The 13,758-nt window shown below is 45.8% G+C and overlaps 1 protein-coding gene across 1 annotated transcript in view; it reads right to left on the reverse strand.

Annotated features, from left to right (window-relative positions):
- The window catches only part of LOC143037352 (uncharacterized), a 45,523-nt gene extending 37,621 nt beyond the window's left edge, over positions 1 to 7,902 (reverse strand). Inside the window, exon 1 of the mRNA XM_076205491.1 lies at positions 7,683 to 7,902. Within this exon, the coding sequence (XP_076061606.1) occupies positions 7,683 to 7,902 (220 nt within the window). The remainder of the gene's footprint in view (positions 1 to 7,682) is intronic.
- Between the last annotated feature and the right edge of the window lie 5,856 nt (positions 7,903 to 13,758).

Raw genomic sequence — 13,758 nt, forward strand, 5'->3', positions numbered from 1 at the left:
GTAGTAGCCCAAACGTCCGCTGCCGCGAACGGGTCAGGTTGACATTAGAGCCTCACAACCTTTCCTGGTTCCCTCCCTGACCTCATACTCTTTGTATATATTCTTGTGTACTTTTTCTTTTCTATGTACCCTGAGGATGTCTGAATAGACGAAAGCGCTTGGTCATCAGTTTTTCTTTTTCCTTGGTGGTTTTTCCGCATATTTAGAATCACGAGTTTATGTGATTTCTCTGAGAAGGTAGGAGACATTATTAGAATGCTCAGGGGCACGGAAGTTAAATCAGCCGTAACATCGGGAACGAAGATTGGTGACATGTTAAAAAGCGGGACTAAGATGAGGGGGAGAGAAGACAGCGTCGTATATAAGATCCCATGCACATCATGCGATAAAGCATACTACGGAGAGACTAAGAGGGGCCTTAACACTAGAATCAGGGAGCATAAGGCCGACCTCCGTCACCATAGACTCACCAACGCAATGGTGGTGCATGTTGACGAGTCTGGGCACCTCCCACAATGGAACCGAGCCGAGATTCTACACGAAGGTATGGATAAGAAGATCAGAAAATCTATAGAAGCTGCGTACATCACCACTCGTCCGAATATCAACAATAAGGCTGGGAGCTTCACCTGGGCCAAATCTTCAGCGAATATAGCGCTTCGTGATTGGCTGTCTCAGCGGGCCAATCAGGACGCAGCGCTATACGCTCGTACACCCCCTTGAGCCATAAGGCGGGTTTATAATCTCTGTATGTTTCTAGTATGCTCATTCCTTTGAGAAAGTCGTTAGACGAAACGTCAGGAATAAAGCTTCACCTCCAGTTCCAGTCTTCCTTAGCGTTTCACAGTTTTCTTCAGTGTTTCACAAAGAGAAAACGGAAGCAGCCAGATGACGTCAGAAGCTGCGCAGAACGGCTCAAACGGTTAGACCTGGTGTATAGAGACCTTGGGGTCACTAATCTATTTCACGTAAATATAGATTACCATCCCTTGGTAAGCCCCCAAATGCCATGGGTTGCTTGCTTGGTTTGGCCTGAGTTAATGTAAATAGTGGAACTTAAGTCGAGTCTAAGAGTAAGTTGAATTCCAGTTGGGAAGCAAGCCTAAAACAATTAAGTGGAACGTATAGATAATTTAGGTAGATAAGCGTATGTTCCGAGGAAAAGCAATATTGGAGACTGAATGTAATAAACTATATTTACAAATTTAGAAAAATAAAGCTTTACTGTTTAACATTTACGATCATACACTCAAAGTACACTGGGACATTTAACATAAATGAATACATACAAGAGAAATAACAAAAGTTCAAAACAAAAAACATACAAAAGCAATGATATATAAGTCCAAGATTGCGTGTGTGTGTGTGTGTGTGCATAATATATATATATATATATATATAAATATATATATATATAACTATATATGTGTGTGTGTGTGTGTGTGAGTGTGTGTGTATGTGTGTGTGTGTGTGTGTGTATTATATATATATATATATATATATATATATATATATATATGTGTGTGTGTGTGTGTATGTGTGTATAATACACACATATATATATACATATATATCTATATATATATATGTATATATAATATGTATATATATATATAATATATGTATATATATATATATATATATATATATGGTAAAGTGTCCGAATGGTTAGGCTCAATGACTAAAACACGTAGAATGTGTTGGCTCTTTTATTATGTAGCACAGAATATGAAATGTGTGTCGGAGGCTGATGGGGAAGAGAACTAATCGGCACTATGAATAGAATATCACACTTACTCTTTGTGTCCTGTAACCAGCACTTGCTTGACCACGACCGCCTGGTAGCGTAGTCAGAGATAATCTGAGTATTGTCCGGTCGCGGGCTAGTCGCCCTGCTGGGTCAGCCTAGCGCGTCATCCAATCAGTTGCTAGCATCTGGGTCACGTGATGACGCGCATCTGGGTCACGTGACGACGCGCCGCAGAGAACAATGGTCACGCTAGGTCGCGCCCCCCGCCAACTTAACGCGGGAGCACGTGACCCAACGCGAGACGCTTACCATAGAAATAGTCACGCGTTCTACTCATGCCACATCCCTCCCCCTGCCAACAAAAGGCAGCGACAGCCGCCGAACACAATACAAATTCAGCGTGAGGGAAAAACCGATGTGTACGACGTAAAGAGGTGGCCCACCAAAAATGGGTCGCCTAGTTACGTCAATCACTACGATAAAAAAAAACCTCCGCGGCAAAATGCCAAAAAAAAAAAAAAAAAAGGGAAATAAAGATACAAGGGCTTCTGCCCCTCTGCAGGCGATGGTGTTGTCATGAGAAGGGGTTGGTGTCCTTCACTTGGCGGTGCTGAGCCCTCTCGTCATCTGAGAGGTGTTCGACGTCCCACGACCAGCAGAAACTGGTACCCTGTAAAAAACAACAACAGCAGAATCTTGTCCCAGAGGGGGGGGGGTGTTAGCTGTTATGCAACCGAGGCAGGGTGCGAAGGAAGTATATTGATGTTTTCACAAATGGGGAATGTGTGCACAACTGAAAAGGGAAAAAAAAGTATGGACATGACAGGTTCCAACTTACGTGGATGTGGTACACGGAGAGGTCACATGGCTGTATCTTCCCGTCAACCTGGTGCGTGTGCGTGAAAGAAGCTGCTTCATCCTGTCGACGCGCTGCGGAGCTCCAACCGCTCCATGCCACAAGGCATTGAGCTGCCTGCTACAGACTTATGTTTTGCAGAGCTGTAAAAATGAGCAGCGGCAGAAACTTTGCACAGAAGGGGGGGGGGGGTTACGAGTGGATCACACTCCTAAGAAATATGTATATACAACAAACATTATTTACATGAAATATTTCAGAACGAGGGGAAAAATATGCACCTGATCGCTGCCAAATGACGGCAGGTGTGAAGAGAAAGTCTCTACCATGATGGTAGGTTGGAATCCTTCTCACGAGTGATCACTCGGAGGGGTCAGACTCGCTACTCTGGAGTAGGTCTGTAACCTCTTGCTCATGTGTGGGGAAAGCTCGTCGTACGTTTTTATTCTCACACACAGAGAGATTGCCCTCGAGTTTGATCCGGTCCGTGTGGACACAGAACTCACGTCCCGACTTGATATGCTTGATGGCATAAATGACATCGCTCACCCTTCTGATTACTCTATAGGGGCCTTGGTATAATGGCTGCAGTTTCTTTGACACCCCCTGTCTAGGTTTTGTGGTTACGTACACTCTATCACCAAGGGCGAGCTGCTTTACTCTAGCCCTGGGCCTTTTCGTGTGCCTGTCAATATTGGCAGCCTCTATGAACTTTTGGCACCTATCGAAACATGCATTTGCTAACGCCATTGTTTCGGCTGCAAGGTTTTCGGCGTTGTACCAAGGGGCACTTGGCCTGGTGAACTCAGTTATAGGTAGGACGGGGTCTCTGTGAAAAAAGGAGGAAATGAGGGGAATCTCTGAGGACTCTATGGTACGCGGAATTGTACGCCGACACCGCCAGAGGAAGCATCTGGTCCCAGCCGGTTTGATTATTCTGTACTAGGGACCGTAATATCTTTATAATTGTACCATTTACCATTTCCACTATGCCATTACTCGAGGGATGCATAGGGGTGATTTTGTGGTGGCTGATGTTTGCCATCGCCATCACCTCTTTGAACGTCTCGTTCATGAATTCACCACCACCATCTGAGATTACCTGCCTTGGAGCGCCATGTATGGCCAGGACGTGTTGTAGAAAGCCACGGGCTACTGTCCTCGCTTCCTTTGAATTAATAGGTACAGCGACCAGGAAGCGGGTTAGTACATCGACTACGGTCAGGATGTACTTCGCACCAGTTAGCGTGGTGGTTAGTGGACCAATGAGGTCAACGTGCACTCTCTCAAATGGAGCTTTCACGTCAGGAAACTGTCTAAGTGGAGCTGGGAGGTCATAGGAAGGTTTGCAAGTAATGCAGATTTTGCATTTTTTTGATAAAATCCTTCATATCCTCCGACATCTTAGGCCAGAATGCAAACTTCTGTAGGCGTTCCAGAGTAACTTGGATTCCGCCATGGCCGGCCATCGGAAGACAATGGGCGATACGTAACGCTGCCGCCTTTGCTCCATCAGGGCATACCAGGCGAAGCTCTTCCAACTGGTATGCATTCCTACGCGCATGATATAGGAGTTCGTCGGGGAGGAGTCGGAACTCCCCGATTGGCACTCTTAGGCGCGGGATCTTTGGCACTTCTGACGTCACTCCTTTGAGGTACTGTTTTACTCGACCCCAATCAGGGTGTGTATCCTGATCCTTTCGGATCTCAACCTGGTTCCAGGTGATGGTATCCTCATCAGTATTTGTGCATGAGTTCCCTCGGCCACCCGTGGTTACGGCCGAAACTATGAAGTCATCTATAGGGTGGTCAGCCCCCCGTATCCGAGAGAGTGCGTCCGCAACAATGTTGAGTCTCCCAGGTATGTACTCGACCTGGATGTCGAAGTCGGCGATGGCCATCTGCCACCGGAGGATCCGAGTGTTTGTGCCCTTAACAGTGAAGAGCCAGACCAATGGCCTGTGATCACTCATCAATCGGACAGGATAGCCTATGATTAGTGGGCGGTTAACCGTGAGACCGTACACTGCCGCTAACGCTTCTCTCTCCACGGTGCTGTACCGTCTCTCATGCGTGTTCAGCGTGCGACTGAAGTACGAGAGTGGACGTCTCGCACCTCCTTCGCCCTCTTGCTGAAGCACGCCCCCGATAGCCGAGGCACTAGCATCGGTGGTGAGTAAGAACGGTTTGGAAAAGTTGGGGTATGGAAGGACCACCGTTGATGACAAATGATGCTTGAGGGACTCAAACGCATGCAACTGAGGAGGTGTCCACGCACCAAGCACACGATTGTTGTGCTTCCCTGCGACGTCACCCTTTGTCATATCTATTAGGGGCAACAAAATGGCCGCGAAGTGCGGGATAAATTTGCGGTAATATCCCGCCAATCCCAAAAAGGAAAGCAACTCTTTCCGACGCGTTGGCCGGGGGAAAGCTTTGATGGCTTGGACTTTCTCTGGCTGGGGCTTTATCCATTCCTGGGATATTACATGGCCTAGGTAAGCGACCTCCTTCTGGATGAAATGACATTTCTCCAGCCTCAATGAGAGGTTTGCTTCCTGCAACCTCCTAAGGACATCCTCAAGATTCTTGAGGTGGTCGACCCAGGACGTACCCAGAACAATTATATCGTCCATGTACACCATCGCACTGACCCCTAACAGCCCCGTAAGTACCTGATTCATCACCCTTTGAAAACAGGATGGAGTGTCCTTTAACCCGAAGGGCAGAGACGTGAACTCGTAATGCCCTTCGGGAGTCGAGAATGCCGTTTTCTCGCAGCTGCTCTCCATCAATGGGATCTGGAGATAACTCTGCTTTAAGTCAAGCAGAGAGAAAATGACGCTGGAGCCGAGACTGCGCAGCATCGAATCAATGTGGGGAAGAGGGAACCTATCATCAACCACGTGTCTATTTAGAGCACGAAAATCAAGACAAAGACGAAGGGTTTTGTCCTTCTTCACAACCGGAACAATAGGAGCATTGTAAGGAGAACGAGATGGGCGAATGATCCCCTTACTGAGCATATCCCCAATGAGGTCTCTAATCTCACCTCTATACTTCTCAGGGAAGGGATAAGATTTGCGGTAGACTGGCGGTCCAAATGTCCGAATCTCGTGTAAGAAGTGAGGCGTCACGGTAAGTGGATCCCCCGGTAAGGCAAAAACATCGGCATATTTGACCACTAAAGAGGTCAGAGCCATACTTTCCCTGCCATGCCTATTAGGAAAAAATTTCCCTACTTCCACACGTAACTTGTGTACGCGAGAGCCATCCACTACGTTAGACGCCTGGACCATTCCCACCGAGACGTTAGTTCCACCGTCTATTAGCGCAATCTCCCCTAAGAGGGAAATGTCTCCGACCACCTGGTCCTTACGAACCTCATGGGTGTCCGGGCCCAAGTTCAGGAATGGAACTTTACACCATGCCTTGCCATCTTCCATCCTGATCAGCTCTACTACTCCCTGGCCGAGCAGGTTGGCGCCTTCGGCATATGGGCGTGCTGTAAACAGCGCCGAGAAAACCTGACCTGCGGGAGAGAGCTCGTTTGCCCTCTCGAGCATCAATCCTACGGTTCCCCCTGAGAACCCAGGCACCCACTGATGTTCGATTGACTTAACCGGGAAAGTGGGAGTTTCACTTTCCCGCTGGAAACTATGACGCTCCTCGCACACGGCGATGAATGGCGGTGAGTGCTGAGCCGTCCCCGCAAGGATTACGGGAATATCCTTGCCCTTAACTTGGAATGTTAAAGGACTGAACGTCAACGTCACTTTGTGCGCCGCGAGGAAATCAAACCCTAAGATAATTTTGGCCGGCAAACCTTCAGCAGGGATGATAAAGAAAGGATGGTGGAACGAAAAACCAGCTAGATAAAAAGGAACATCTACCTTGCCAAGATTTGGCATCTCCGATCCGTCGGCCACTATGATTCTAATGGTACCGACCTGGGAGCCTTCCATGGCGGTAGGCAAAATGCTCTTATGGATAAGAGACACCGCCGCTCCCGTGTCCAAGAGGGCACAAATAGACCTACGCGCGAGTGGCTCTAACAAGGTAACTGCGACCATGGCTAAGCTTCCACTCGGCGTACGGGAGCTAGCTAAATCGACGTGAACAATTGTCACTGCCGACTGCTGTTCAGCCGTCACCTTGGGTTGTGGACACTCCTGCGCTGGCCGTTTTTTGACGAGCCACTTGCTGCGAGACCTCTCTGAGCCTCATGACCGACACTAAACTCAGTCTCCCTAATTCGCCCTGCACCCCCGCAAGACTTGCAACACGTGGTAGGTCGACCGCGTGTTCTATAATAACACACATCAGTCGCGTGTCCTGCTTTCTTGCAATGGGTGCAGTATGGACGCCACCTATTGCGATTACCACGGCCCCGGGGACGCTTCCACGTGTTCCTTTGTCCCCCATGTCTGTGAGTCGAGTGCATGGCTTCCTCGTGAGGGCGCGTTGCGATCTCTCGCTCATGGCGAGGGCGCACCTCCACCTCTTGCGAATAGCGAGAGGGTGTCTCTAACTCTCGCAGATTGCGAGGAGAGGAAGAACCTGGGACTCTGTGTACAGTGGAAATGTTATGTGATTGTGAAGTTGAGTGGGAAAAGACGTCTGTGGCCGGGTATTGGTGGGTCACGGCAGGTGCGGCTGGGTACAAAGCCATAGGGGAATCGGCACCGCCTGCGTAGACCGTCTTAACTGAACAAGGATGCCGATGGGCATAGTCAATGGCCGCATGGAGAATAGCAACAATGGACGCTTGCTGGTCTGAGGTGAGGGTGGTGCCGAATTGAGAGGGCATAGCCCGTTTAATGCGGGTTACCGCAGTAAAATTAGCCAACTCATCGCGCTCTGGGTGATACACCGTGTAGGCCGAGACCATGTCGGCCAGACGAAGCGCGAATGAAGTGAGTGTTTCGGCTGGATGCATAGTTGCTTCCGCCAAACGATCAGCTAAAGCGCCAGCCGACGCGGGCGCGTAGAAAAAAGTGCGGAACGCTAGTTTGAACGCGTTCCAATCATCAGGATGCCCACTTTTGGCTAACCGAGCGGCAATCGCGGCATCACCGGCAGTTTTCTGCTGAGTGACGGCGATTTTGTCTGCCTCCGGGATCTCGGAGGACCACCTTTCATCTAACAGGGCGAGCCATGATTGCGCGTCCGTGCAAGCAGGCAGATTGGTAGTGGGATGATGGTTAATACCCGATGATATGAATATTGGGACATCTGCAGCCGCCTGCAGTGCCCTTGCCTGGTGGCTGACGGGTACGCCCGTACGCCTCGACATGGCAATGAAATAACCGGCCTAGCTCTAGCTAGCACTCCTGTATGTGCACTGAGTATTTGGAGAGTGTGGACTTTGTAATTTGTATGTATGTTCACTGAGTAATAGGAATGGGTACGTGTACACGAGTTAGTCAAACTCTAACCACCGCTTGCCACCACTATGGTAAAGTGTCCGAATGGTTAGGCTCAATGACTAAAACACGTAGAATGTGTTGGCTCTTTTATTATGTAGCACAGAATATGAAATGTGTGTCGGAGGCTGATGGAGGAGAGAACTAATCGGCACTGTGAATAGAATATCACACTTACTCTTTGTGTCCTGTAACCAGCACTTGCTTGACCACGACCGCCTGGTAGCGTAGTCAGAGATAATCTGAGTATTGTCCGGTCGCGGGCTAGTCGCCCTGCTGGGTCAGCCTAGCGCGTCATCCAATCAGTTGCTAGCATCTGGGTCACGTGATGACGCGCATCTGGGTCACGTGACGACGCGCCGCAGAGAACAATGGTCACGCTAGGTCGCGTCCCCCGCCAACTTAACGCGGGAGCACGTGACCCAACGCGAGACGCTTACCATAGAAATAGTCACGCGTTCTACTCATGCCACATATATATATATATATATATATATATATATATGTATATGTATATATATATTTATATATATGTATATGTGTATATATATATACATATATATATATATATATACATACATACATACATACATACATACATACATACATACATCTGTGCATACATAAAAGTAGGTAGATAGGTAACTAGATAGACAGACAGATAGAGAGAGAGAGGGCGGGAGAGGGAGACACAGTTATGACACGAGACTATTTGAAGATAGCTCCAACAATTTTGCTTTAGCGAACATCTGCCAAATTGAATAAAATCGCCTTGGAGCAACATCAGCGACCACGATAGGTGTATCTGGGGTGGAAAGGGTCGGAAAGATTCCACTTTCTCTCTCTCTCTCTCTCTCTCTCTCTCTCTCTCTCTCTCTCTCTCTCTCTCTCTCTCTCTCTCTCTCTCTCTCTCTTTCTCTCTCTCTCTCATTTTCTCTCTCTCTCTGTCTGTCTTCCTCTGTATCCTCTTTCATTCTTTCTTTATTTATCAGCATACGTACCTATGCATCTATATATCTTTCTATCTATCAATCGATTTATCTATCTCTTTTTATTCATTAATCCGTCTATCAATTTATCTATCTATTTATCTATTTACTTATTTACACAACTATATATCTATTTATCTATATATCTATCCACTTATTTATCTATCTATTCATTTACCTATCTGTTTATCTTTTGAATTGAAGGTATTAAATTCCTCAACGTTTGCAACAAAAGCACTTTGTTTCTCTTACTCTGACTTTCTCTCTCTCTCTCTCTCTCTCTCTCTCTCTCTCTCTCTCTCTCTCTCTCTCTCTCTCTCTCTCTCTCTCTCTCTCTCTCTCTCTCTCTTTCTCTCTGTCTCTCTCTCTCTCTCTCTCTCTCTCTCTCTCTCTCTCTCTCTCTCTCTCTCTCTCTCTTCTCTCTCTCTATATATATATATATATATATATATACATATACATATATATGTACATATACATATATATGTATATATATATATATATATATATATATATATATATACATATGTGTATCTTCTTATCTATTTATCTATGTTTTGAATTCATTGCAGGTATTACTTTCCTCAATGTATGTTACAAAAGTATTTTCTTCCTCTCTCGTTCAATATTATTACGCATATTACCTTTAATTTTTAACTTTTTGGTGCACTGATACTGTGCGTGGGACCATTCAGCTCCGTCCCGGACCATTCTGCCAGAAACCAGTTCTTCAAGGCGCGATCCGTTCGGCCTCGGTTTGCCTTACAAGAATTCCTCCTTCATCGAGTGACTCAACATCAGTCTTCGGGCTCTCGGACATGATGCCGACCAGACATCGTCCAGAGGGAACCTGCAAGTGACAGGTACAGTAGTCGAGGTCCTCGAAAGTGTGGGTGCTTTTGGTGGCTTCTTATTTTTTTTTTCAAGAACTCGAGAATGCATTAAAAAAATCCGGGATCTTGAATAACAAGAGAATCCGAGTTGGAAAAAAAAAAAAAAAAATAGGTGAGGATGAGTAGGAAGAAAGTTGCCAACGGTCATCTTTGCATTGCTTAGTTAGTTAGAGGGCAGGATAGATAAGATGGGGGAGAGGGAGGGAGGAGGGGATTTGGAGGTTTAGTGTAAGGAAAGAATGAAATGGAGGGAAGTTAGATTTATGATAGATGTGGGGCAGACCCACTTGCTCGATTATTTTCATAGTCTAGTGGACTGATTTATTTTTGATAGACGTATAAGCGCCTTTTAAATCACCTACATGAATGTATCTTTGTGAAGATCTACGCCAACCAATAATTTACATTTCGTCAATTTACAGATGTCGTCATACCTTTATAAGAACCTTTGCCAACTAACCTTTGCTTGGTAAACAACATTTCTACCTTCTCACGGGGCCACACAAATCTATATGTTCTTTTGTGGAAATACACCAGTCATTCTTTGCAGCAGAATCTGCACTATTATTCCTTCACAACCATCTAAATCAACTTACCGTTGCACGGACCCAAACAAACCCATATTCCCACGGGACTGCACTGATGTGCCCTCGCACGGGGCCTCAACAATGTACCCTTGCACAGGGGTTAAACGCCGATCCATCCTTTATCGGGCACACACCAACCTACGCGCACAAGATCCAGGCTAACCTGGGTCATTCATAACCATAGGCTCGCACGGGGACGCTCTCACAATACCACCACACTAACCTTCCACTTATCTACTCTCGCATAGGTTACTTATTTCGATACTCTCCCACTACGAAAGATACTCTCACACCGACCCTTCCCTTTAGCCACACTCACGCGGGTCGCGATAGCCTCGCAGACCACACACAGAGGCACACTCAAACGGATCCTTCACCTGGCTACTCTCGCACGGGCCACACAATGAGTAACTGTCCATGAATCAAACACTAAAGTACCTCGTAATGGTCGCACGCTGTACCCTAACCTCTCCTATGGACGGGTCGCTGTGAGGTACTTATCTGTGATACTTTCCAGATCATGATTTTGCTGTGGAAGCGTCAGAGGACTTTATTCTGGTATGGGGCAGGCCTCCGGATTGAACGGAGTTCGTTTATTCTACCTGCCGAAAAAACAGAGGAAAACAGGAAAAACAGAGGGAAAACAGAGGGAAAACAGAGAAAGAATGAGAGGGAAGAGAGAGAGAGAGAGAGAGAGAGAGAGAGAGAGAGAGAGAGAGAGAGAGAGAGAGAGAGAGAGAGAGAGAGAGACAGAGAAAAAAAAGAGAGAGAGACAGAGTGAGAGAGAGAGTGAGAGAGAAAGAAAGAGAGAGAGAGAGAGAGAGAGAGAGAGAGAGAGAGAGAGAGAGAGAGAGAGAGAGAGAGAGAGAGAGAGAGAGAGAGAGAGAGAGAGAGAGAGAGAGAGAGAGAGAGAGAGAGAGAGAGAGAGAGAGAGAGAGAGAGAGAGAGAGAGAGAGAGAGAGAGAGGGAGAGAGAGAGAAAGCTGGATTAAAAAATATAATCTGAACAACAAAAGTTATACAGCGTGGAGCCATTGTCGCAAATTGGTTTAAAATAATCATATTTTTCTCTGCTTTAGTCTTTTTACTCAAATATAAGAAGGAAGCCTTGATAATTCGTCATGAAAACTTACACATAACCCATTGAAATTTGCCATGAAAAAGTACAAAAAACCCATGGAAGTCTGTCATGGAAACATGTAAAGCCGGGCAATGAAATAATATATATATATATATATATATATATATATATATATATAGGTATATATATATACCTACATATATATATATATATATATATATATATATATGTATGTATATATATACATATATATATATATATATATATATATATATATATATATATATATATATATATATATCAGATAATTTTATGACCGTCGCGCAAGGATTCGAACCTGCGCTGTACATGACGACAAGAGGCCCCCATGACTGCCGCCTTAGACCGCTCAACCACTGATGCTTAAAATCGTACGAACTCAGAACACTTACTGGTTCTCGAGATTGAGAAGGTCACTACCTGCAACCCTATTCTCATTTTTACCATACGACCAAGCACGCTCGTGGGAGGGGTAAGGACCAGATCAAATCCTTTTCACGCTTCTCGCCATTGTAACCATACGAGAAATTCGCTTGGTCGTATGGTAAAAATGAGAATAGGGTTGCAGGTAGTGACCTTCTCAATCTCGAGAACCAGTAAGTGTTCTGAGTTCGTACGATTTTAAGCATCAGTGGTTGAGCGGTCTAAGGCGGCAGTCATGGGGGCCTCTTGTCGTCATGTACAGCGCAGGTTCGAATCCTTGCGCGACGGTCATAAAATTATCTGATTAATGTCGCTGTCCACTAGCGAATTTCTCGTATATATATACATATATATATATGTATGAATGGGTGGTGAGATAAACACAGGGAACCGTTTAGGGATTTATTCTGACGTTTCGTCCTTACCAGGACTTCTTCAGCGATATAAGTTTTAAGAAATCTATCTTTCCAACACTTATATCGCTATGTGTGAGATTTGGTCCCTTCGTTTTCAATGGAGAGGAATACAGCCAGTGTAGAGGCCTTGCGATGGGGAGCCCCCTCAGTGCTGTTTTAGCCACCCTCTATATGGAAGTTTTAGAGAGGGATCATTTTGTAAAAATAATGGGTCGAAACACCTCCTGGTTTCGATATGTGGATGATGTCTTAGTCGTGGCCCCCAAGAACACCAATTTGGACAACAAATTGAGGAGATTAAATAATGTCGAACGAAACATCCAGTTCACTGTTGAACACGAGACAGATAACAAATTGGCCTTCCTCGACACCATCATCTGGAGGAAAGAGAACAAGACCGCATTCTCGGTTCATAGAAAAAGTACAAATAAAGACGACATCATTCACTACTACTCCGGCCACAACGAGAGAATAAAGAGTGGAGTAGTAATAGGATTCTTCCTGAGACCATACCGCATTTGTAGTGAAGAATTTATTAAAGATGAAATAGATTACATTTTCAACGTTTTCACCAAACTCTGTTATCCGGAAGGGCTGTTGTACCGACTTAGAGAAAAGGCTTTAAAGATAGCAAAAAGAAGCATAAGGAACAGAGGAGATGTGACTGAAAATGGTAGCAGGGATTATTTGTCCGTGCCAAACTCGAGCCACTCAGGCGCGTTAGGACAGTTGCTCACTAGAGCCGGCATCAAGATTGCGATCAGCACGGGAACGAAAATAGGAGACATTGTTAAGAAGCAGAATAAAGTCGTGGCCAACGGGGAAGAAAACAGTGTCGTCTACAAGATACCGTGTGGAAACTGTCCTGTGAGCTACTACGGGGAAACCAGCCGAGGTATTAAGAAACGGACAATTGAGCACAGGAATGACATCAAGGCACACCGAGTATCAAACTCGCTAGTGGTTCATGTGGCCACTTACCAGACTGGAACAAAGTAGAGGTGCTGCAGAAAGGACTTCCTAAGAAAAGAAGGAAAATAACTGAAGCAGCTTACATCGCTTCCCATCCAAACAACAACCACCGCGATGGGTTTATTAAATTAACAAAGACGGCGAGCCGCTTGGTACTTCGCGAGGCAGAGCGTAGGAGGACGAGAGGTCAGGTCGATCATGGTGGAACGCGGATAGATTCGGCGGGTATTTAGGGGGTGAATGATTTGAATGTGCATGTACTCTGAAGAAGTCCTGGGAAGGACGAAACGTCAGAATAAATCCCTAAACGGTTCCCTGTGTTTATCT

Source organism: Oratosquilla oratoria, chromosome 22 (assembly GCF_046742065.1).
Source record: "Oratosquilla oratoria isolate Oo_2021 chromosome 22, ASM4674206v1, whole genome shotgun sequence".
NCBI lineage: Eukaryota > Metazoa > Arthropoda > Malacostraca > Stomatopoda > Squillidae > Oratosquilla > Oratosquilla oratoria.